This window comes from Motacilla alba, chromosome 4 (genome assembly GCF_015832195.1).
Source record: "Motacilla alba alba isolate MOTALB_02 chromosome 4, Motacilla_alba_V1.0_pri, whole genome shotgun sequence".
NCBI lineage: Eukaryota > Metazoa > Chordata > Aves > Passeriformes > Motacillidae > Motacilla > Motacilla alba.
In genome coordinates this window covers 240,374-262,893 of record NC_052019.1, presented here as the reverse complement: position 1 = coordinate 262,893, position 22,520 = coordinate 240,374, and the positions used below count along the sequence as shown (strand labels likewise).

The 22,520-nt window shown below is 45.6% G+C and overlaps 1 protein-coding gene across 1 annotated transcript in view; it reads right to left on the bottom strand.

Annotated features, from left to right (window-relative positions):
• ATRN (attractin) overlaps nt 1-22,520 on the bottom strand; it is a 149,181-nt gene that overhangs the window by 107,048 nt on the left and 19,613 nt on the right. Inside the window, exons 2-3 of the mRNA XM_038134564.1 lie at nt 6,710-6,793; nt 4,461-4,574 (exon numbers count right to left, since the gene is read on the bottom strand). Coding sequence (XP_037990492.1) covers nt 4,461-4,574; nt 6,710-6,793 — 198 coding nt within the window. The remainder of the gene's footprint in view (nt 1-4,460; nt 4,575-6,709; nt 6,794-22,520) is intronic.

Here is a 22,520-nt window from a genome sequence, read left to right as displayed (position 1 = left end):
ATGATACTGAAAAATCAGCTTTGCAATCCGTCAAAAACCAATGCAAACAAATTATCCTTATTTTTTAATACTTTGATCCATCTGGACACACACATACACAAAATGGCAACATTTCTCTGTTACTAAAAACCAGTCCATGCATCTCATTCATACTCAGAACTACAAGAGTAAAACTAAACAAACTAAAAACAGAAGTTACAGAAGACTAAAAATAAAACAGAAACAAAAAATAAAAAAGAGGGAGGAGAATACAAGGAGACATCTCAAATTTAAATGTCTTAAATGCAGCAAGATGACTCCCAAACATGGACTTTTAAGGAAACAAACACATTGTAATAACACATACTAAAAAACCCTAGACTATAGATCCACTATAGAGCTGGCAGCCCCGCAAATTACAACCTTGCTTGAAATCTTCTCCCTTTGGTGGAGTACAGGCAGACCCAGCTGCGGCAGCACCACCACAGGGAAGCTTATCTGTCTGCAGAGGCCTGCAGATCAGGGGCTTTGCACAAAAATCTCCTCAGTTCTTACATGACTGCTGTTATCAAAGAATCATGGAAAAGTTTAAGCTGGAAAGGACCTTCACAACCATCCCATCCCACCCCTGCCATGGCAGGGACACCTCCCACTGTCCCAGGTGCTCCAGCCCCAGTGTCCAGCCTGGCCAGGGAACAATTCCCAAGATCCCACCCAGCCCTGCCCTCTGGCAGTGGCAGCCATTCCCTGGCTCCTGTCCCTCTGTCCCTTGTCCCCAGTCCCTCTGCAGCTCTCCTGGAGCCCCTGCAGGCCCTGCCAGGGGCTCTGAGCTCTGCCTGGAGCCTTCCCTTCTCCAGGGGAGCATTCCCAGCTCTCCCAGCCTGGCTCAGTGGCAGGGAAGCTCCAGCCCTTGGAGCAGCTCTGTGGCCTCCTCTGGACTTGCTCTGGCAGCTCAAGGTCCTTCTGCTGTGGGAAGCCCCTGAGCTGGATATACATTCCCATGGCAGCAAGGTCAGTTACAATTTCTGGCAAATAATTGAGGGAATAGAAGAAAAAATAGAGGTGAGTCAACCATATGATCTATGTACGAGGAGAGGTAGAAGCAGTGAGGTTTCTTTAACTTCAAGGAGAGAGAGCTGAAGAAGTGTGAAACCTAATTTTTGACCTCAACTACCTCAAGAGATATTAGAGAGAAGGCAATACCAGAGATCCCACAAGAAAAGGACAAGAGGAACACACACAGGTTGCAGCAGGAGATTGTGGCTAGACATTAGCATTAGATTCATTTTATATCATTATTTTAACACCAATCTCTGGATCACTGACCCAGAGGACCAACAAGATCTCCATCCTAAAGATAAATTCACACCTTGAGTGGACAAAGGGCTCTGATGGTCATGCTGCTTTGAGAAAGGGATCAGACCCTTCCAACCCAATTCAGCCCTACACCCAAATTTGGGTGCTCAAGTGCCATATTCACCAACAAGTACCACAAGGCTGGTGAGCTGCTCCTGAGGGAGCACGGGCTCACATGATCCTCCACTGGCACCTGAGAGCAAGCACAGCAGCTGCTGGGCCACTGCCAAACGTCCTGCAGAACAACTGGGTTTGACCAGGAAAACACCTCCCGCCCACCAGAGCAACATGGAAATAAAGGTGCAAAACCAGCTCTGGTAAATGTTTAATGCGGAGTAAAGTTAACAAAACCAACAAAGTTCACAGTGCTGAGTGCAGTTTATCTAATTCAGATTTCTTCATCAGTGCTGACAAACATGCTGCATTTGTTTCCATGTTCTTTTACTACATTTTTGAAGCAGCACATTTACAGAGTCTCACTGTGCCTGTGGTCACAAATACAAGCCAACAAAGATATTTTTAACACTGTTTAATAAAAAAAAAAAGTTTAATGTGCAGGACCAGATAGCTCTGGGGTCTCCCAGAATACAAGGAGTTTAGTCTATGCACACACTTGAACTGTATAAATGTTGGCATTAAGAAAATATTTATTGCTGTTAAAAATTGATAAAACAAATTTAAAGCTTCCCTACAGTCCAGTGCTGAGGATTCCCAAGATTATATATATATATATATATATATATATATATATATACACACAAGATTATATACATATTTCAGGATAAATATCATCTTGTGAACAAACATAAATGAGCATCAGAAGGTCAAGAAAACAAAATGAGAGCAGTGAAGGGCGTGAAGGTTCAGGGAACTGCTGTAAAAAGTCAGGGAGGGAACAAAAATTGAGTTGAAAGGAATTTCTAGTGTTTATCAACAAACTCTGAAAGCTTACACGGCCCAACTGTATAAAGCTCAGTCTTCCAAATCTCCTGGCAGGGTGCAAAAATAATGGTTATGGTAATAAAAAATAAATAAGGAAATAATAAGGAAATAAATAAATAATAGTAAGGAAATAAATAATAATAAGGAAATAAATAAATAATAATAAGGAAATATGGTTATGGTAATAATAAATTTAATATACTCCGACTAAATTGAGAAAACATGAACACTGCTCTTAAAAAATCCCAAGGCATTTATTTTGTATTAGAGAAAGGTGTTTTTCAACAGATGCTTTCTGGTACTTCACCAAAATGAGAAGTATCTGCCATTTCCTGAACTTGGATTACTGAACACCACAGCTCACTGCTAATGAAGTCAAATTCAAATGCCATCTAAAGAAGCAATTAAAAAAAAATTGGGGTTTTTTCTCCTACCTCAAAAAACATTATTGTACTAAGCTCACATTTGCTTGTCCTCAGGCCCAGGCTTCCTGATTTACAGATTTCCCAGTCTGAACCGTAACTGTTATTGCTGTGAACTACTTAGAACTTCAGTTTTAAAAGCCCATTAACTTTTGGAAAACACACAAGAAACGTCAGGCACAAATCATCATTTCACCTTTTCACCAGTGTATTAAAAAATAGCTTGATTAGAACAAAATGACATTGGGTCAAGATGGCATTTCCTCCTCTTCCTGCACATCAATCAGAACACGATACTAGGAGAGCACTTCCAGGTGGCATCGCCACGTTTTTGGGGGTTTTTAGAAGAGAAAGGTTGTTTCTTCTTCAAATTAGGTGTCCTGTTTGGACCTCACATTAGTCTGAAGCTTTACAGGAAACATTCTTTCACTCCAAAACAACTCTATATTTGCAGCTTAAGACCAAAAAACCACATGTGGTGGTTTAATTTTTATCAACTTTTGTCCCTCTGCTGATCTTCTCTCACAGACATTATAAGGATTTTTTAGAACAAACACAAAGTATTTTTAGACCTTCATTTCACAAATAGGAGGAAGCCCAGCAGAAGGTTAATTCTGGAAACAGTTACGCAGCTACTTGGAACAAAGAGAGTCCCAGGGGAACCGTTCGTTTTTTCCATAGATAACTTAGATAACTTGGGATTATTTTCCTAATTTCAGTTTAAAGAAAAAAAAGCATAAGGTGGTGGTGTCACTGCAAGACTGAAACACAGAAAAACACAAGTTATGTTTAGGTCTCAGGATGAAATGTCAATTGCTCACCAGCAGCCACACTGATGTCTCATCACATGGACCAGCCAAATACCTGTAACCTGTTGGCAGAACGGCAACTTTTACACATCAGGAGCTGGAGAGGGACAATTGCCATGCGATGGAGACACAGGACACAGGGAATGGCTTCCCACTGTCAGAGGGCAGGAGAGACAGGACATTGGGAAGGAATCCTTCCTTGTGACAGCAGTGAGGCCCTGGCACAGGGTGCCCAGAGCAGCTGTGGCTGCCCCTGGATCCCTGGCAGTGCCCCAGGCCAGGCTGGACACTGGGACTTGGATCCACCTGGGACAGTGGGAGGTGTCCATGCCATAGCAGGGCTGGTACTGGGTGGGCTTTAAGATCCCTCCCAAGCCAAACCATCCTGTGATTCTATGTTTTTACAAGGTTGATCCATCATTGCTGTTCCTGAACATATTCCAAGTAACTAAAAAAATGTGAAGTTTAAGGTACATAAAAGATAAGCATAATTCTATAAGACCTCCATGTCTACAACACTAGCTGGCTTTTGCCCTTCTGTCTGTATTAACACACTGCAAGTTTAAGTCATAAATCATGTTCAAACCCATAAATGGGGCAGTTTTCTCCTCTCAAAGGAGCTTGCACACCAAATCATCTCCAGCCCAGACAGACGACAATAATTTTTTTGTCTCTCAAAGAATCAGGATTTGGAAATGAAAACATAATACTTAAATGCTAGAGTGCAGTGACATGACTTGTTCATTGTAAAAGCTAAAAACAACTCCTTAATTGTTTATGCTGACAAACAGTGCACAAAAGGACACTGGTTATATTACACTGCTGCACTTGCAGTGTTATACATTTGGATTACTGGACCACATTTACAGTGTCAGAAGCCACATGTAAGTCAGAGTCTAACTTAAGAAAATATCACTGGCTACAGTTAAGAGTCTCACCAAGAGGAACTCACCTAAAAGCTGCCAGTAAGGGAGCATAAATTGAGTCTCCATCATACACATACAAGTGGTCCCAGCTGCATTCTGTGGCAAAGTGATTGAATCGAAGCCTGAGGATTGTGTTTGGCCTGTAAAGAAACAATAAATAAATAAAATATTTGTAATTAGCCACTCAACACACAGGTAAAAATCCCTTCAACACACTCCTCTGGTGTGAAGCACTGGTCCAAACAAGACTAAAACTGAGTCATTTGGTGTAACTGTAGGTGCATTAAACATGCTGTGGTTCGGGGATTTTTTTTGTATGTAGCTCTCCTGGTATTAAGCAAAATTTTCTTTATGGTCAGAAAACTGTGTCCTGTTGTGCAGAACAGATCACAGAACCACACAATATACTGAGTTGGAAGGGACTGACAAGGATCACTGAGTCCAGCTCCTGGCTCTGCACAGGACACCCCAACAATCCCACCCTGTGCCTGAGCACATTGCCCAAACGCTCCTGGAGCTCTGGCAGCCCTGGGACCATGGGGAGCCTGGGCAGTGTCTGACCACCCTCTGGGGGAAGAGCCTCTCTTGAGACCTAAACTAAGCCTCCCCTGACACAACTTCAAGCCCTTCCCATGGGTCCCGTCCCTGGTCACACAGAGATCAGTCTGCCCCTTCTCTGCCTCAGAAGGAAGCTGCAGGCTGCAATGAGGTTTCCCATCAGTATCCTCTTCTCCAGGCTGAACAAACCAAGTGACCTCAGCCACTGCTCAAACAAGCGAAATGTCACTGCAGCAGCTCCGGGGCCTCCTCTGGGCTCTCTCCAGCAGCTCCATGTGCTCCTGCTGCTGGCCCCAGGGCTGGGGCAGCTCTGCACGTGGGCTCTCACCTGAGGGGCACAGGGACACCATTCCCACCTTTCCTCTGCCATCACCCAGGGCTGGGGCAGCTCTGCACGTGGGCTCTCACCTGAGGGGCACAGGGACAGATTCCCCCTCCCTGCTGCCCACGCTGGGATCAGCCCAGGCACAGGGGGCTCTGGGCTGGGTTCATGTCCAGCTCTCACCCAGCAGCACCCCCAGGTCCTTCTCCCCAGAGCTGCTCTCCAGCCATTCCCCACCCATCCTGTGTCTGTGCTCTGGCTTGCTCCAGCCCCATGCAGGACCTTGCACTTGGCCTTGTGTAACATCATGAAGTTCACAGAGTCCAGTGTCTCTGGTCTGTCCAGGCCCCCTTTGGTGCCATTTCTTCCCTTCAGCGACTTGCCCACACCATATGGCCTGGTATCCACTGGCAAATTTGCTAAGGGTGCCTTGATCCCACTGTGCATGTCAGCAACAGATACGTTAAACACAGGGAGAAGACTAAGGAAAAGTGCCCTCTGGGACTGTAGTAAATTCTGATCCCCTAAGATGCCAAGAGGCCTCAGTTTGCAGTGTCCAGTACAAGTTCACACTCTCACACAACTCCTGCCAATTCACAGCCCTCTCTACCTGCACATTCAGGGAACAACATGGAATGTGACTGAACACATAGATGTTATCACACAGCATCATGTCTGACCATGGAAAAGCTTTAGAGACTAAACAAATGGATCTTACAGTCCTGGCACCAGCTTGGTTTTATCGAAAATATATTTCAACAAGTGAGATGCTCTGAACTGCTGCACCATCAATCAGGTGATGGAGGACAGACATTAATATGCTACTTCTAAAAACATGTGCAAGAAACTGCTGTAAGCCATATAAGGATCAAATACAAGAAAGGCAGCAAAGTGAGGGGAGAGATCTGAGAGACTTCTCCCAGTTTAGAAAACCTTTGCAATAAATGGTCAATGGTTCCTCTGAAGTCCTCATGGCTCAGTGAGTAAAGAAACATCTGAAGTTCATCACTACAGAAACTGATTCTTCATGAATAAAAGCTTTCAGAGCTTTCTCTTGATTCTCATACTACTGAAAAATCCCATGTGCAGAGATTCCTCTCATCTGAATGGCCCACTATGATGTCAGTTAAGTAATTCATAATCCTTCATTATTTACAGAAGCACACTGATTTTTGTTCACCACATGCTGTTTCAACACAAACCTCTTAATCAGAAGTCAGTTTGGAGGGCTCAGTTGCACAAAAACTTATTTACCAAGAACAACTAAGTGTTGCCCAATTTAGCTTTTAGATTAGCCAGAAAGAATCGTGAGACCTAACAATATTCAGTGCAGATAAAACTCACCTAAAAGTGCCAATAAGCAACACAAAATCCCAAGCTGCTTCCAATACTCACCTTCCTTCAATGAGCCAGGTGCATTTTGTCTTGTATTTGTAATTTCCAGGCCCATCTGTGACATACCCCGAAGTTTCAGTGAGTCTGCAAACAAAAACACAGACACAAACATTAGTGTCCAGTGGTTTTTAACATTCAGAAGGGATTTTCTAAATTTTGAAGATCCATCATTAGATTACTATTATTCACTTAAGAGCCACTACAAACAAACCAACTACAGCACAATAAAACCCAGCTGGGAGTCTCCTGTTGATCTCTCTGTGCAGGCCTTCTGATGATTGTTCTTCAAGAATGACATCTTGAAGGACATCACTTCAAGAGTGATGGCTTCTCTATCATATCGATGCCATGGTTCCAAACCTGTATGTATGGATATAACCACCTAACCAGCAAAAGGAATTCCCCAACAGAAGCTAAAATTATTCCTAAACTATTGATTTACACAAACTGTACCATTCTTGCATGCAGTACAGATGAAGGCCATGGTGCAACCTCTCACTCATTCTGTATTTGACTCTCCACAAACTCCTTGACAACCTCCTGGATGGAGGGTTGGACTGACCCCCAAGCCCCTGAATCCCTGGCAGTGCCCCAGGCCAGGCTGGACTGGGCTTGGAGCATCCTGGGATAGTGGAAGGTGTCCCTGGCCATGGATGGGGTGGAATGAGACGGGCTTTAAGGTCCCTTCCAGCCTAACCATTCTGTGATTCTATATTGTTATCAACATCTGCAAATGCTGCATAGTGCAAATTCTACTCCAGCAAATGAAAACCATTGGGATATGCATTCCTGCCTCATATCAACTAGTCAGAATATTCCAGATGAGTTCTAACAAATGGTTGAAGTATTGCAGAAACTGCTGAAAATAAATGACAGGGGAGGATGGCAGCAGAAGGCAGCAGCACCTGAAGGTGCCCAAACACCATGTTCTGGTAGAGCATACACTGGCACCCAAACCAGGATTCCTTCCTAGGCAAGTTGTAAACTCCATGGTCAGCACACTGCCGGAGCAATTCACAGCCCTCTGGCAAAATTCAACTGTCCTACTTACAACAGAGCTCTAAAACAAAAACACTCTAAATTTAAACTTGGCAAAAAGAGTAGAAAGCAAGACCAGAAATTCCTCAAACCGGTATCTTGGAACCTTTTCTGTGCCTTTCCCCACTGATCTGTTAATGCTAATGTCTCACTCTTTAACACATTTTGGCTGAGTCAAAAATTATTTTCCAAACTCTTTTCCATCAAGCATTTTTAAGGTTGATCTCTGATTCAAATTAAAAAGGCAAAACTCACAGGTTTTTGAAAAGCACCTTCCTCTGTCTCTAAATGAATTTATTCCAGTACTTTTCAACCTAAGAAGTTGAGCCGAAGATTTTGAAAAGCCAATTACTGAAGTTCTGCAGGAAATGGACATTCAAGCAAGTGAAGAAAAAACTCAGATTTTTGGAAGCACAAAAAGCATCTGCGCCCTCTATGGAGACACAGATGTCAGTGTAAACAGAGATTAAATTAAAAAAAAATACACATATAGAAGGTATAGATCTAGGCTGGATATTGGGCAGGAATTGTTCCCTGGCAGGGTGGGCAGGCCCTGGCACAGGTGCCCAGAGCAGCTGGGGCTGCCCCTGGATCCCTGGCAGTGTCCCAGGCCAGGCTGGACAGGGCTTGGAGCAGCCTGGGGCAGTGGGAGGTGTCCCTGCCATGGCAGGGGTGGCACTGGGTGGGTTTTATGGTCCCTTCCAACCCAAACCATTCCATGATTCTGTGATTTATATCTCTTTTAAAATTTCAACATCTTTGAAAATTCAAACTACTTATCCACCAACCAGGAATTCACAAAACCAAATGAAACTTCCAAGTTGGAGGAACATCTAGACTTTTTGTCTAAAAAAATTATCCTTATGAATATAATATCCATGGAAAAGCCATGAATCAAACAGTATCAACACTGATAGAACTTTGCCTGCAACCAAAAGCAGAGATTCTGAAAACCTGAGCAAGTCTCTCAAGCTAAAAACAATCTCATGCCATGTGGCAAGCTCTCAGGGAACCTCTCTGCTCATAGAATTCCTGCAGCAATTTTTTCTGGAAGCAATTACTAATTCATTCACCACAGAAATGCTCCCAAGAGTGATATAAAAAATAAAATAAAATAATCCTGTTAGTACTGTGGCCCCAGGTATGTCACATCTTAGGAGGGAAAAAAAGAGAGCATTTCAACAACAATGTAATTCAATGAAGTTTGAGCTAAACATTGGACTTAGTTTTAAAAATATAAGTCAAACTTCTTTGATCCCCTATTAGTAAAAACTTCCTGCCATTATGGAGGGATATTAAAAATCTAGACTCTATTATTAAAATCTATTAATAAAAATCTATTAAATATCTATAACTGCTCAGAGTTGACATCTCTGAGAGGAAAATAAATAGCCTGCACTGCCTGGCTAGAGCAGGCAGTAGCATCCATGTTCTTCTATAAGCACTCTCCCAGACAGAAATAAATCTTCAGCACAAAAGCAAACTGAAATTAGAATTTTATCTTTCCATTCAATACAGAAAGATCAACTGATCTCCAGGCTGCAGTAAAAAGCAGACAGGCCCCTGTTCCCCATGCTCAGTGCTGCCTGTGCCACAGAGACACGGGGCTGGGGGTTGGGACAGCTGGCACATGTCCCAAAGCATTTGGCTTTGTATGCGAGCAGAGCCTTGGGAAGGGAGAACCGGAGTAACTCCAGAGGGAAAAACACCCCGGGAATGAGGGACTTGGATGTAAAAAGCTCTCCGGACATACATCAGGTGACTCTCATAGAAGGCTCCTATGCCACACAGCCTGCACTAGCAGGCTGTCACCAGCACCCCCAGGCTCAGAGGCCTCTGGCCCCAGAAAGCTTTGGCCATGTGTGCAATGTGGGCTTAGGGTTAGGCCACAGCAAGCCGCTGCTCACAGCAAGCCCTGCAGCTCCAGGCTGGGGCAGAGGGCCGGGAAAGGGCCTGGGGGTGCTGTGACGGGCTGGACACGAGCCCAGGTGGGCAAGAGGCCACTGGAGGCCACTGGAGGCCACTGGCCCCCGGGCTGGGCCAGCTCTGGGGTGGCAGCAGGGCCAGGGCAGTGCCCTTGTCCCCTGTGCTGGCACTGCCGGGACACCGCCAGTGCTGGGGCAGCTCCGGAGAGCCCTGCAGGGGCTGGAGCGTGGCCAGGGCAGGAACAGAGCTGGGAAGGGATGGAGAGTTCCCGAGGGAGCTGGGAAGGGATGGAGAGCTCCTGAGGGAGCTGGGAAGGGGCTGCAGAGTTCCCGAGGGAGCTGGGAAGGGATGGAGAGTTCCTGAGGGAGCTGGGAAGGGATGGAGAGTTCCCGAGGGAGCTGGGAAGGGATGGAGAGTTCCTGAGGGAGCTGGGAAGGGCTGCAGAGTTCCCGAGGGAGCTGGGAAGGGGCTGCAGAGTTCCTGAGGGAGCTGGGAAGGGATGGAGAGTTCCCGAGGGAGCTGGGAAGGGGCTGCAGAGTTCCTGAGGGAGCTGGGAAGGGGCTGCAGAGTTCCCGAGAGAGCTGGGAAGGGGCTGCAGAGTTCCCGAGGGAGCTGGGAAGGGGCTCAGCCTGGAGCAAAGGAGGCTCAGGGGGCCCTTGTGGCTCTGCCACAGCTCCTGCCAGGAGGGGACAGCCAGGGGGGTCGGGCTCTGCTCCAGGGGACAGGAGGAGAGGGAACAGCCTCAGGGTGGACATTGGGGAAATTCCTTGTGGAAAGGGCTGCCCAGCCCTGCCCAGGGCAGGGGTGGAGTCCCCATCTCTGGGCGGATTTCAAAACCTCGTGGATGTGGCACCTGGGGACATGGGCCAGTGGTGGCCTTGGCTGTGCTGGGGAACAATTGGACTTAGAGGGCTTTTCCTACCCCAACAATTCTGTGATTCTGTGGTAATTTCATGACTCAAGATACAGAAATCAGACACCAGAAAATATGGAAAGACATAAAATACCACTCGTCTTTGCTACCTTGGTGAAATATGTGGCTGCTACACAGGAAGTGCTTCCCTTCTACCTGAAGGTTACATCTCCTGCTCTGCAAGGAGCAGCTGCTACACCCTAGGAAAACAGTAAGTCAGGTCCTGTCCTACAATACTTATAAGGCTCTAAACTGCAACATCAACTTTAAAACCTCCAGGGTTGAAAAAACAACTGCAAGGATCTATTCACAAAACCCAGATTAAAAACATATATAAGTGTACTGCAGAAATACATGTGTACATGCATATACACACAGTACTTAAGGCTTGTTTCAAACTTCACTGTTCACAACAGTGTTGTGTACACTAAATTTTTCACTGACTTTCAGTTGGACTGCCATATATACGAACCAAAGTGAATAAAGAGAGTAAGGGAGTAGAACCTACAGTGCACACATTCTGAGAGCTCCAACCTTGAGTGCTGCCTATTCCAGCTTTTTTTTAAGGAAAAGGCAAAAGGGAAGCAATGATAAGGATGGAGATTTAACCAAAAAAAAAAATTCAAAAATAAATATTTCATGCAAAAATATTCTGCACATTTAATTGCTCCCCACTCATTCTGGGAGCCCCTGAAAAGCACAAAAACAACCCAAGAAAATCAGGCAGCAATCAATGGTATCTCCTGGGTAAACAGCCAAATCTGATATTGGAAATTACCAGACAAATCCATAGTTTCTTTAATAATAACGTGAGTAATACTAGCAGCATATATTTTTCAAATACAAATTAGTATGCACTGAGAAAATTCCTCTGTGGGCAGGAACTGCCCAACAAAGCAAAGCCTCAAAGCTGTTGACTAATTACCATCTAATAAATCTAAAGCAAGCCTGTTGCTAGTGAGTATAAAAATTCACAAGTACCTTAGAATTTAGGATTAAATAACTTTGCAGCACTTACTTCAAAGCATTGTGACATTAAAGGTACATTATATGCTTGCAACAGGGTTTTGAATATATTTATTTTCATCGGAAGTATTAATAAAGAAAAAATGCAGCTTGTCCTTCCTTCATTACTCTCCAGAAAAGGTAAGCAGGCTGGTTTGGTTTATAAAACACATTAAAATTTAGCCTCTAAGTGTCATCACTGGATCTCAAAATGGGTTTGTATTACTTTCAGTTAGACTGGAGTGACACTGACAGTGAAGACTCATCAACATCTTGTGTCTGGAGAAGTTTCATACCCTTTTCACTAAAAAAAAAAACAAACAACCAAACACCAAACAAAAAACCAAAACAAACCAACCAAACAGAACTAACAAAATCTAAACAACCAACCAAAAACACCAAACAAACCCAAAAGCCCCTTGTCCATCCTAATAGTTGTTAAATCTAGAGACAGATGCAAGCAATGAGTTTTCCTCCTTTCTTCCTCCTCCTTCCCAAGTGCTCAAGCACTTCACAATTGAAAGTCACTGGTTTGGGCATATTTGGAATTGAAGGCACAAAGAAAGGGCTGTTACAGCCTCTTACAGGAACAAACACTTTCTATCCTAAATTGATTAATAATTTGACTTTGTTCATGTTCTCACTAAAAGCACTGAGGTTAAAGGACATTTATTATAAGCAAATGCTTTAATTTATAGGCATGAAATAGTGATCAGGCACACTGGGGATGAGAGAAGCAGATAAACAATCCACACAACTATTTCATGCATTCCTAATCAAGAACAACTAAATCCCTTCTTCTGCCACCTGGGTTCCACATCACAGGTAAAGCTAGGAAGATGTAATTAATTACAGGCCAGGTCTCAGAGATTAAGGTAATGACATTACTGCAAAATCCATTTTGATAAGGATTTTACCTACACAGCAACAGGTACCGCAAACAAAGACAATTAACTGCTCCAGGTGCCCAGAGAATTCTCTCCTCCTCTCTCTTCCACACAGTTTCCTGAGATTAAAGTCCTCAAGATGAGCAAACTCAAGTAAAAGTCACTGCTGTAGCATAATCATGGAAAACCAAATGTTTTAGGTTGGGACAGACCTTGAAGTTCATCTCTTTCCACCCTCTTCCACTGTCCCAGGGTGCTCCATGCCCCAATGTCAAACCTGGCCTTGGACACTGCCAGGGATCCAGGGGCAGCCACAGCTGGTCTGGGCACCCTGTGCCAGGGCCTGCCCACCCTCCCAGGGAAGAACTTTTTCCTCATAATAAAGATTTTTATCCTAAATACATAATTTTAAAAAACAATTTGAATTGTAAAAATCATTCAAATTACCTAACCTCAAGACTAAGACAACAGAAACTATGAAGGAAAAGCTGATTTCCCTCCTCCAACTCCATTTCTCTACATCAGAAGCTTTGAAAAAAAATAAACAAAAAAAAACCCCACAGAACTGTGCTGGATCCCAAGCAACACCAGCACTTCCCCACTGCTTCAAAACATCATTTATAGAGGCTGCCTTGTGCTCCTACTGTGTTTGCCACACCAGAAACACGCTGGAACTCCACTCTTTGTTTGTGCCTCTAAGTTTTACATTTAAACTGAAAATATCCCAAATTCAGGTCCCTTCACAGTCTCCTATTTCTTTATTCCCAGCCTCATCTCAGACCACAAAGCAGCATTTATTCACTGCATAACCACAGCTTCATCTCTGCTGAACCAGCCAGCCAAGCTGCACTGTAAATGTCAACATCACTGTGTACCTTTACTACAGATTTTTCTCCCATTCAAACTTACCAGGTAAAACAAAGAATAAAATATATTATTATTATTATTACATTGAAGGAATGTGTTCTTCACACAAGCAGTACATTTTGTGCTGTTTGCCAGCACATTCTTCTGTGCCATTGTTCTGTTATCTCTGTATTATCTTTGATCTCTGCTTTCACACTGCAAGAACTCCAGTCTTGGCACTCTTATTTCTTTGAACACCTTCCCCAGTGCCTTTATTTTATGCAGAAACATTACCATGGCAAAATGGTAATTCCTGAGGTCCCCTTGAAGGCCACCCATACCACTTGCACCTGAGACACCAGCCATGCAGATGGTGGACACAACAACAGCTGTCTACTAATCTAACCCAACAGTTGCATTCTGCTTTCCCCATCTGTTCCCAAATCCACTTATTGGATCTTGGCCTACTTCTTAGAAATAAGGATAATTTAGCTGAAAGTGTCTGTAATGCCCAGAAAAATGTGAGTCTCATCCTTCCCAGGTGGTCCTGAAATGCTCCTGGGGTTTGTGGTAGGGAGTTGTCTTACTCACACCAGGCAGGAGGAGACAGCAGAGCACAGTGGAAGCAAATGCATCTCACACATCATAAACCATCTCACTACAGCAGGAAAAGAATGTATCAGTGTCACAGCGTATTGCGCAGTTGAGACAGCCACAATACCCAGAGTATCACCATACCACAGCAGAAAGCTTCACCCCACACACAGTAACACCACGTCACTTCAGAAGGCTTCAGGCATCTGCCCTTGCTGTTCTCCAGCCCAGCCTTTTATCCCCTCATGTTCACACACTGCCCCTGTGTGCCCTCTGTGCCCTCTCTGGTTGCTCAGCACACCTGGGCGCTCCCTGGCTCGCTGCTGTCAGTGCTGCTCACCTGCTGCTCACAGCTGCACCCGCTGGGGATGGGGCTCACCCCACTGCCAGTCACCACAAACTGTGTACCTAAATATCAATCCCTCTATTTCCCTCACACACAATGACCCCCTAAAACCTTGGATCAAGAGCCCTTGCAAGTGTCTTACCGCAAAACTTAACCCCCTGCCAGACAAAAGGACAAAGAAACCACATTATTGCAGTGGTTAAAGAGAATCATCAAAGGCTCATGCACACAAGGTCTGTAAGATGAATTTTCATCCCTTTCCCAAGATTAGAAATATTCAATTATCCAATGATCTCAAGCATCGATACAATCATTTAAGTTGCAGTACAGCACACTTGTGACCCTTGTAAATAAAGCCTCATAATTCGAATTCTTTAAAGCCCACATGCTCAGAATTGACAGACATCAATCTCCTCCTCCAGCTGGAGAGCTCTTCACTTTTATAAGCCTTCAAGTTGTCAGGCCTACATTTAAGACCAGGAAAAGCATTCATTAGCAGAACATGTGCTGTATTGTGAACAAAAAGAGGTTAAGCAGATGACTTAACCTCCAGGCCAGCAGGAACTGGAGCAAGTGCAGTTTCAGGCCATCCCTGTGGAGCAGAGGACCATCGTCCTCCTGCACTTCTTCAGACAAACACAAACCCACCAAGCTTCTGGGAGAAATGTAAAAGCAGTAGCAGCAATCCTTTCTGTTTTCCAATGCTGCATATAAAACTGTTGCCTTATTCTTCCTAAGCACTAAACCCCAAAAATAATCCACTGACCTCTCAATAAGCCCATTTAGACTCTGATTTACCTCTGAACTTGCCACCCTCCATCACTGCTGATTTTTAGGCCAAATGCAGAGCTCAGAATTTGGTAGTCACACTTACAGAAAAGCGCAAGCCAAAGATCAGTCCGTCTGCAACAGAAGTGAAAATATTGAGACAATCTATAAATAAACATCACAGCCTGACCCACTTTCCTAACAGGGATAGAAATAATTCCTTTTATTTCCTTCCTGACATTCAAAGATTTTAAGCTACTATGCAGCAGTGTTACCTGCTGGGAGAACTGATCCCTAAAAAATAAAAGTAATTAGGAAAAAGATTGCTGTTAACTTCTGTATGGTTCAGGCCTCAAAACCAGATTTTGACACAGATCCGCAGATACAGATCCCTAAAATAGTCATAGTACATCCTGAAATCCAGAGGGGCATTTGTGAACCTACAGAATGATAGATCCTCTTGACTTTTTAAAGAAGGGCTTTGGCTGAAAAAACAACGTAAGAACATGCAAAGATCAGGAAATTGATAATGAAAATACTATATTTATTAATGAAACAAATTCTCAGCCAATATCGTAATTTAATGACACCTTGATCATCTAATAAGGAAGATGTTCTCAAAGATGCCACAAGTAGTAAAAATAATACAACAGAAAAGGAGCCTTTCAAGCATAAAATATTAAACCTGAGAGAACAAGGGAAGTGTGGTCCTCCAGGAAAAAAAAAGTCTGTATGTTTATATGATACAAGGATATTCTACCTGTCTGATAAATGTCCTTCTCCTCTCATGTATTACCGTAAAGAATGAAAGGCATGTAAATATTTGTCTCGAAGGAGGGGGCAGAGAAGAATTTCATTGAGGGGAGAAGAAGTCCACAGAGCACCAATAATAAAATAAACCAACTTTATCACTCCAGTCTCCTAAAATCTACTTAGATTATTCCATTTTCCACCCCATTTCAGTGAATCTGCTCCCAGACAAAATCCCTTGAGCCACATGCCCTCTCTCTCCTAACAGTCCCTCAGCACAGCCACCTGAAGGGTTTCTGACAGGCCCTCAGGCGGGACTGTGATCGCTGGCTCGGAGAGCAGAGCCCAGGTCAGTGCCAGCGCTGGCCCAGAGAGCCCAGCTGAGATTCCAGCTCTGCTCCCTCCCACCAACAGCTGCTGACACCAAGCTGAGTGCTGAGGGTGACACACCTGAGAGATGGAATGGCACCCAGTGGGACCTGGACACGCTGGAGAGCTGGGACAGTGCAAAACCCAACACAGCCAAGTGCAAGGGTCTGCATGGGGCTGGAGCAAGCCAGAGCACAGACACAGGATGGGTGGGGAATGGCTGGAGAGCAGCCCTGGGGAGAAGGACCTGGGGGTGCTGCTGGGTGAGAGCTGGACATGACCCAGCCCAGAGCCCCCTGTGCCTGGGCTGATCCCAGTGTGGGCAGCAGGGAGGGGGAATCTGTCCCTGTGCCCCCACGTGCAGAGCTGCCCCAGCCCTGGGTGATGGCAGAGGAAAGGTGGGAATGGTGTCCCTGTGCCCCTCAGGTGAGAGCCCACGGGCAGAGCTGCCCCAGCCCTGGGGCCAGCAGCAGGAGCACGGGGAGCTGCTGGAGAGAGCCCAGAGGAGGCCCCGGAGCTGCTGCAGGGCTGGAGCCCCTCTGCTCTGGAGCCAGGCTGCAGAGCTGGGAATGCTCCCCTGGAGAAGGGAAGGCTCCAGGCAGAGCTCAGAGCCCCTGGCAGGGCCTGCAGGGGCTCCAGGAGAGCTGCAGAGGGACTGGGGACAAGGGACAGGGGGACAGGAGCCAGGGAATGGCTGCCACTGCCAGAGGGCAGGGCTGGATGGGATCTTGGGAAATGGGAATTGTTCCCTGGCAGGGTGGAGGGTGGGCAGGCCCTGGCACAGGGTGCCCAGATTTGCTGTGGCTGCCCCTGGATCTCTGGCAGTGCCCAAGCACAGACTGGATGGGGCTCGGAGCACCCTGGGGTAGTGGACAGGGTCTCTGGCAATGGCAGGGGGCTTGGAACTAGATGTCTTTAAGGTCCCTTCAACCCAAATCATTTCAGGATTCTATCTCTTAGCACCTGCAGAAGCAATTGGAAATAAGCTCCCAACTTTACAACACAAACAAGCAACACTCATGTTTGCCAATATCCAGGAAAAAGAAAGACAGGAACAAAAAAGCTGTCTCCTAATTTTTGGTTTTACAGGAACTTCTTATTTCCACATACATATTGGTACAGAATTGTAAACACTTCCACAAACACTTCATCAGTTCTTCTCCCTTCCCTTTTCCAATTCAAGCCAGCTGTTTCTCACTCCCACAGACTGTTGTGCTAAATTCATTATCACAGCAAGAAAAAGAATGATTTGCAACCCCTTGCAGAAAAGCATGAGTGGCATTTTCCAAAACGACTCATGTTAATGAAAGCAATTTCACACAACATAGAAAAAAAAGGAGCTAAATACCAAACACTTGCAGTATCTAATGAAGACAGGTGTACACAGTTGGCTTCCTTGAGAAGATCCTCTTTATTAAGCAGAGCAAAACTCAAAAATAAAGAAAAATACAGATGACTTTAATTTACACAAGACTATTTGGACATAAGAAAAACGTGAATACCAAGCACTTGTCCATCTGCGTGTTCTCACTCACCTATGGAATGGGAAGTAACCTGCAGCACTTTATACTCAAACACACAGCCAAAATCCTGGCTTAGCACACGGAGAAAAGGCCATATATCATGTAGCTTGGATTAAATCATCTCAATCTCTTCAATGAAAACTTTCTACTGTTGGCACAGGTTACTTTAACCACAGATTACTCCACCAGCCAGCCTAATCCACCAGCTCCTGGGAAGAATTAAATAAACCCATGGTGCTGAAACCATCCCAGTGTTTATTCAAGAGCCTGAGCAAATAAACCAAATGTGAAAGTCATCCAGTAACTCAACAGCTCCAGACACCAGGAGGTGAGGAGTTGGAGGGACTTTCATATGCCAGAGTGTGTTTGTCAGCCTCACTGGGACTGGACTAAATCCCTATGGGAATGGGGTGGGTTTAGGCACTACAGACTGCTATGTCTTTATTAAATGCATCTGCACAATAAATTTTACAATCCAGATCAGGTATTTCCTAACCCACCAACAGATATTCTTGGCTATTAAAACACCAAGCCTTGATTCCTTAGCAGGGCAGAAGATGCAGCAAGAAAAGTTGGTTTTGGAAAAAAAAAAAAACCTTCTACAAAATAAAACAGGCTGGGAGAGCTGGGAATGCTCCCCTGGAGAAGGGAAGGCTCCAGGCAGAGCTCAGAGCCCCTGGCAGGGCCTGCAGGGGCTCCAGGAGAGCTGCAGAGGGACTGGGGACAAGGCCTGCAGAGACAGGAGCCAGGGAATGGCTTCCACTGCCAGAGGGCAGGGCTGGATGGGATCTTGGGAAATGGGAATTGTTCCCTGGCAGGGTGGGCAGGCCCTGGCACAGGTGCCCAGATTTGCTGTGGCTGCCCCTGGATCCCTGGCAGTGTCCAAGCACAGACTGGATGGGGCTTGGAGCAGCCTGGGGAGTGGGAAGGTGTCCCTGCCATGGCAGGAGTGGAATGGGATGGGCTTTTTTAAGGACCCTTCCAACCTAAAACACCCTGTGATTATATGACTTTTTAAACACACTTTAATCTAGCAAAGACTACATGCAACTATTTTATTTTTGGATCAAACTTTGAAAATGTAGAAGCAATGCACTCATTGACACATTACACAGAATTTGTGGTTTGTGTCAATGCTGCCTTAGCAACAGTCTCACGACAATATCTTCATAATCCAAGCCCTGTTAGCATTTCTTTCTAGGATAAGGAGCTCTGGAGTGTTTGTCTGTGAATCACTCTTGGTTCAGGCAATGTCACACCACAGCCTCGCGACTCCTCAGCTGCAGAGACAGATGTTCCTGCATGGTGGGGGGAAAGATGGGGGTATCATCTTTTCTTCTAGTAAGGTTGTGTCTGACATGCAGATCTCTTGATAATCACTACAAAGAAACTCTTCCTTCAAAAAAAACAAGAACACAAAACAACAAATGCAACAGACAAATAGGCCAATCAAAAAAATACCACAATTGTGGACATCCGACCCAGCCAGCAGAGAACTAAACCACTTGAGGGAAGGTGTAGCTGTAAAAATCATGGCTTACATCCCTAGCCCAGCCATATGCACCTCTCCTATTGCCTCCAAAATGACTTTGAAAGGAGTTATTCTGGGACGGTAGCAGGGAAAAAATGAAATTCCATCTGCTCGCAACAGATTTGTGACAACAAAAACAAAGACAGTGGCTCAACACTAGTTATGCAAAGTTTTGAAATAACCCCTCACTTCACCATGCTGAACATGACTGACAGGCCACCTCTCTACTAAACAACTCTAAAGGAAGTCCCAACTTCTTATTTAGGATTCAGTCACCACCAATCTTTCCTCACTCTGGTAATGTCCACAGAAAATGGCACTAAGATGAAGGAGGGTTTAGATTAGATATTATGAAGAAATTATTCTCTACAGGAGAGAGGAGGCCCTGGGACAGGGTGCCCAGAGAAGCAGTGGCTGCCCCTGGATCCCTGGCAGTGTCCAAGGCCAGGATGGACACTGGGACTTGGAGCAGCCTGGGACAGTGGGAAGTGTTCCTGCTCTTGGCAGTGGAATGGAATAACATGCAAGGGACTTTAAGGTGCCTTCTAACCCAAGCTATTCCATGATTCTAAAAGTCTGTTTGCACTAACAAGGAATTGTGCACAAAATACTGCTGTGCTTGCCTTAGTTTATTAAGAAAAACAGGAAAGGAAAAGGTTTTGCGTCGTTCCACTTTCCCATTTAGCCTCCTACATTTTCACTTCATTGTATCTATCCAAAACCAAAGATGGCTTAAAACATTTTTATAAATAGAAACATTGACCACCCCCAGTCCACACCCTTAAACCTGTAATGAAAAGTTCATTCCTGCCTTAAAATTGCTTAAACAAAGAAATGACACTTCACTGTACCCTATGACGGAGCACTAAGAGAACCACTGAAGTGGAGTCCTGCAGAGCAAAAACCCATAAGCCACGTCACACGGAGTGCTGCCCTGCAGCACACTCCAACACGGCTGCACTGTCCATGCTCAGAAGCATTTCAAGGTGCTAATATGACTTGGGCGCCCACCAGGCTCTTTTCCTCTTGGATGTATTTTTGTTCCAGGCCCAAAGCAATTCTTTGCCCTGCTGCAGGGCTGAGGAACACACACAGGTGTGCAGCAGAGGTACAACACCAAGGGCAATCTTGGTGTCAGCCCTCATTTCAGACATTTGACACAATAAATACCAAACTTCAGGTCAAAGGAGGAAATCCCAGCTGAATGTTCTTAGACCTAACCACAGATGCACCAATGCATCATAAGGCCAGTACTTCCTCTCATCTCCTGTGCTTCAAATTAATGTCAGAGGTAATTTATAGCACAAGGACTAAGAAGTGAAGCAATCAAAAAGATAAATTCCTCTTAGACATATGAAAAACCCAAAGGTTCCAGGAACTGGACAACAGCTTTCAGGAACCATTTTGTTCTTATGCTAAAATTATCTATGCAAATGTACAAATAAAAATTCATGGTTTCATGATAAAAACAATTTAAAATATATCTGTGCAACGTTTCCTGGGAAATTTTAAAATTCCCACATCCAATTACAGAGCCCCTCCGAGTATCCCAAGTACCTGGATCAGGAGTGCTTGACCAGGTGAGGTTCCCACAGCCCAAGTCATGTCAAACCCCTGTTACACCAGAACACACAGAGCTGAAACCTCAAAAAGGAAACATGATTCCCAAAGCAGAGGGAAAAGTGGTGTCCAGCTCTCAGGAGTGGCACTGGCTGAGATGAGCTCCGGGAAGAAGGCGAGCTGTCACAGTAGTCTGTGACAGGGACAAGCAAGGGCAGGCTGGGGACCAAACTTGGACCAAACTTGCTTTTCCCTTCATCCCACCCAGGGAAGCAGCTGCTTTCCTGCCTGCCAAGAGCTCTGCAGTACTATTCTGAGCTTTTTGCATCTCATTATTTAATTTATTTATTAAAGCCTGACAGAGGAAAACGGAGGCAAAACTTGCTCAAAGCATATGAGTTTTATTTAGATTAAGACAGGCTGTTCAAACTGGCTCAGAGTCAAATGGTTCCACTAATTACAATCCTTAGTTTAGAAAGAGTGGAAGCAGTTCTTGGTTAGGTGCTACAGCTGCAGAGCTCTTCACTTAGGGGTGAGTTTCTCATCTCAGCAAGGTTAACAAGCAGAGTTTAAAGCACATGGCAATTTCCAAACCATGAAATGGCATTTCCCAGGAAATTAGTCGATTTAAAACTGAGCTGTAAAATTAAAGCCCCTTTACTGCTCCCCATTAGTTAAATATTACAGGTGAGAAAGCAGCAGCTGGCACAGATACAACACGAGCACTGCCCCAGTGAAAGGAGTAATGGGAGTAACAGAATCAGAATCACTGGGGCAGGAAAAGCCCTCCAGGATCACCCAGTCCAACCTGTGACACCCCCACCTTGTCCAACAGCCCAGAGCACCGAGTGCTGCATCCAGGCATTCCCTGGACACCTCCAGGGATGATGCAGGCTCCACCACCTCCCCGGGCAGCCCCTTCCAAGCCTGACCACCCTTTCCAGGAAGAAATTCCTCCTGGTGTCCAAGCTGAACCTCCCCTGGCCCAGCCTGAGGCTGTTCCCTCTGCTCCTGTCCCTGTTCCCTGGAGCAGAGCCCGACTCCCCGGCTGTCCCCTCCTGGCAGGAGCTGTGCAGAGCCACAAGGGCCCCCTGAGCCTCCTTTGCTCCAGGCTGAGCCCCTTCCCAGCTCCCTCGGGAACTCTGCAGCCCCTTCCCAGCTCCCTCAGGAACTCTCCATCCCTTCCCAGCTCCCTCAGGAACTCTGCAGCCCCTTCCCAGCTCCCTCGGGAACTCTGCAGCCCCTTCCCAGCTCTGTTCCTGCCCCGGCCAGGCTCCAGCCCCTGCAGGGCTCTCCAGAGCTGCCCCAGCAGTGCCAGCACAGGGACGGGCACTGCCCTGGCCCTGCAGCCCTGCTGCCACAGCCCAGGTGCAATCAGCCCCCTGTCCACCTGGGCTCGTGTCCAGCAGCTGTTACAGCACCTCCAGGGGCTTTGCTAGCCCCACTGTCACCTGGAGTGCTCTGTGAGTTTTCTGCACTCAAGAACAGGACTCAGCACCCTGCCTTGCTGACCCTCAGCTCAGTGGTCTCAGCCCATCAATCCAGCTGTCCTGACCCCTCTGCAGAACTTCCTGCCCTCCAGCAGACTGACACTTCCACAGAATTTCATGTCATCTGCAAACATGCTAAGGGTGCACTCAATCCCCTCATCCAGACCATCAATAAAGTATTAAATAGGACTGAGCCAAGAATGAGCTAATACCTGTCAGTATCAGCTCAGCTAACCCTGACCCAAACCCTCCAAAGCAAGGAGGA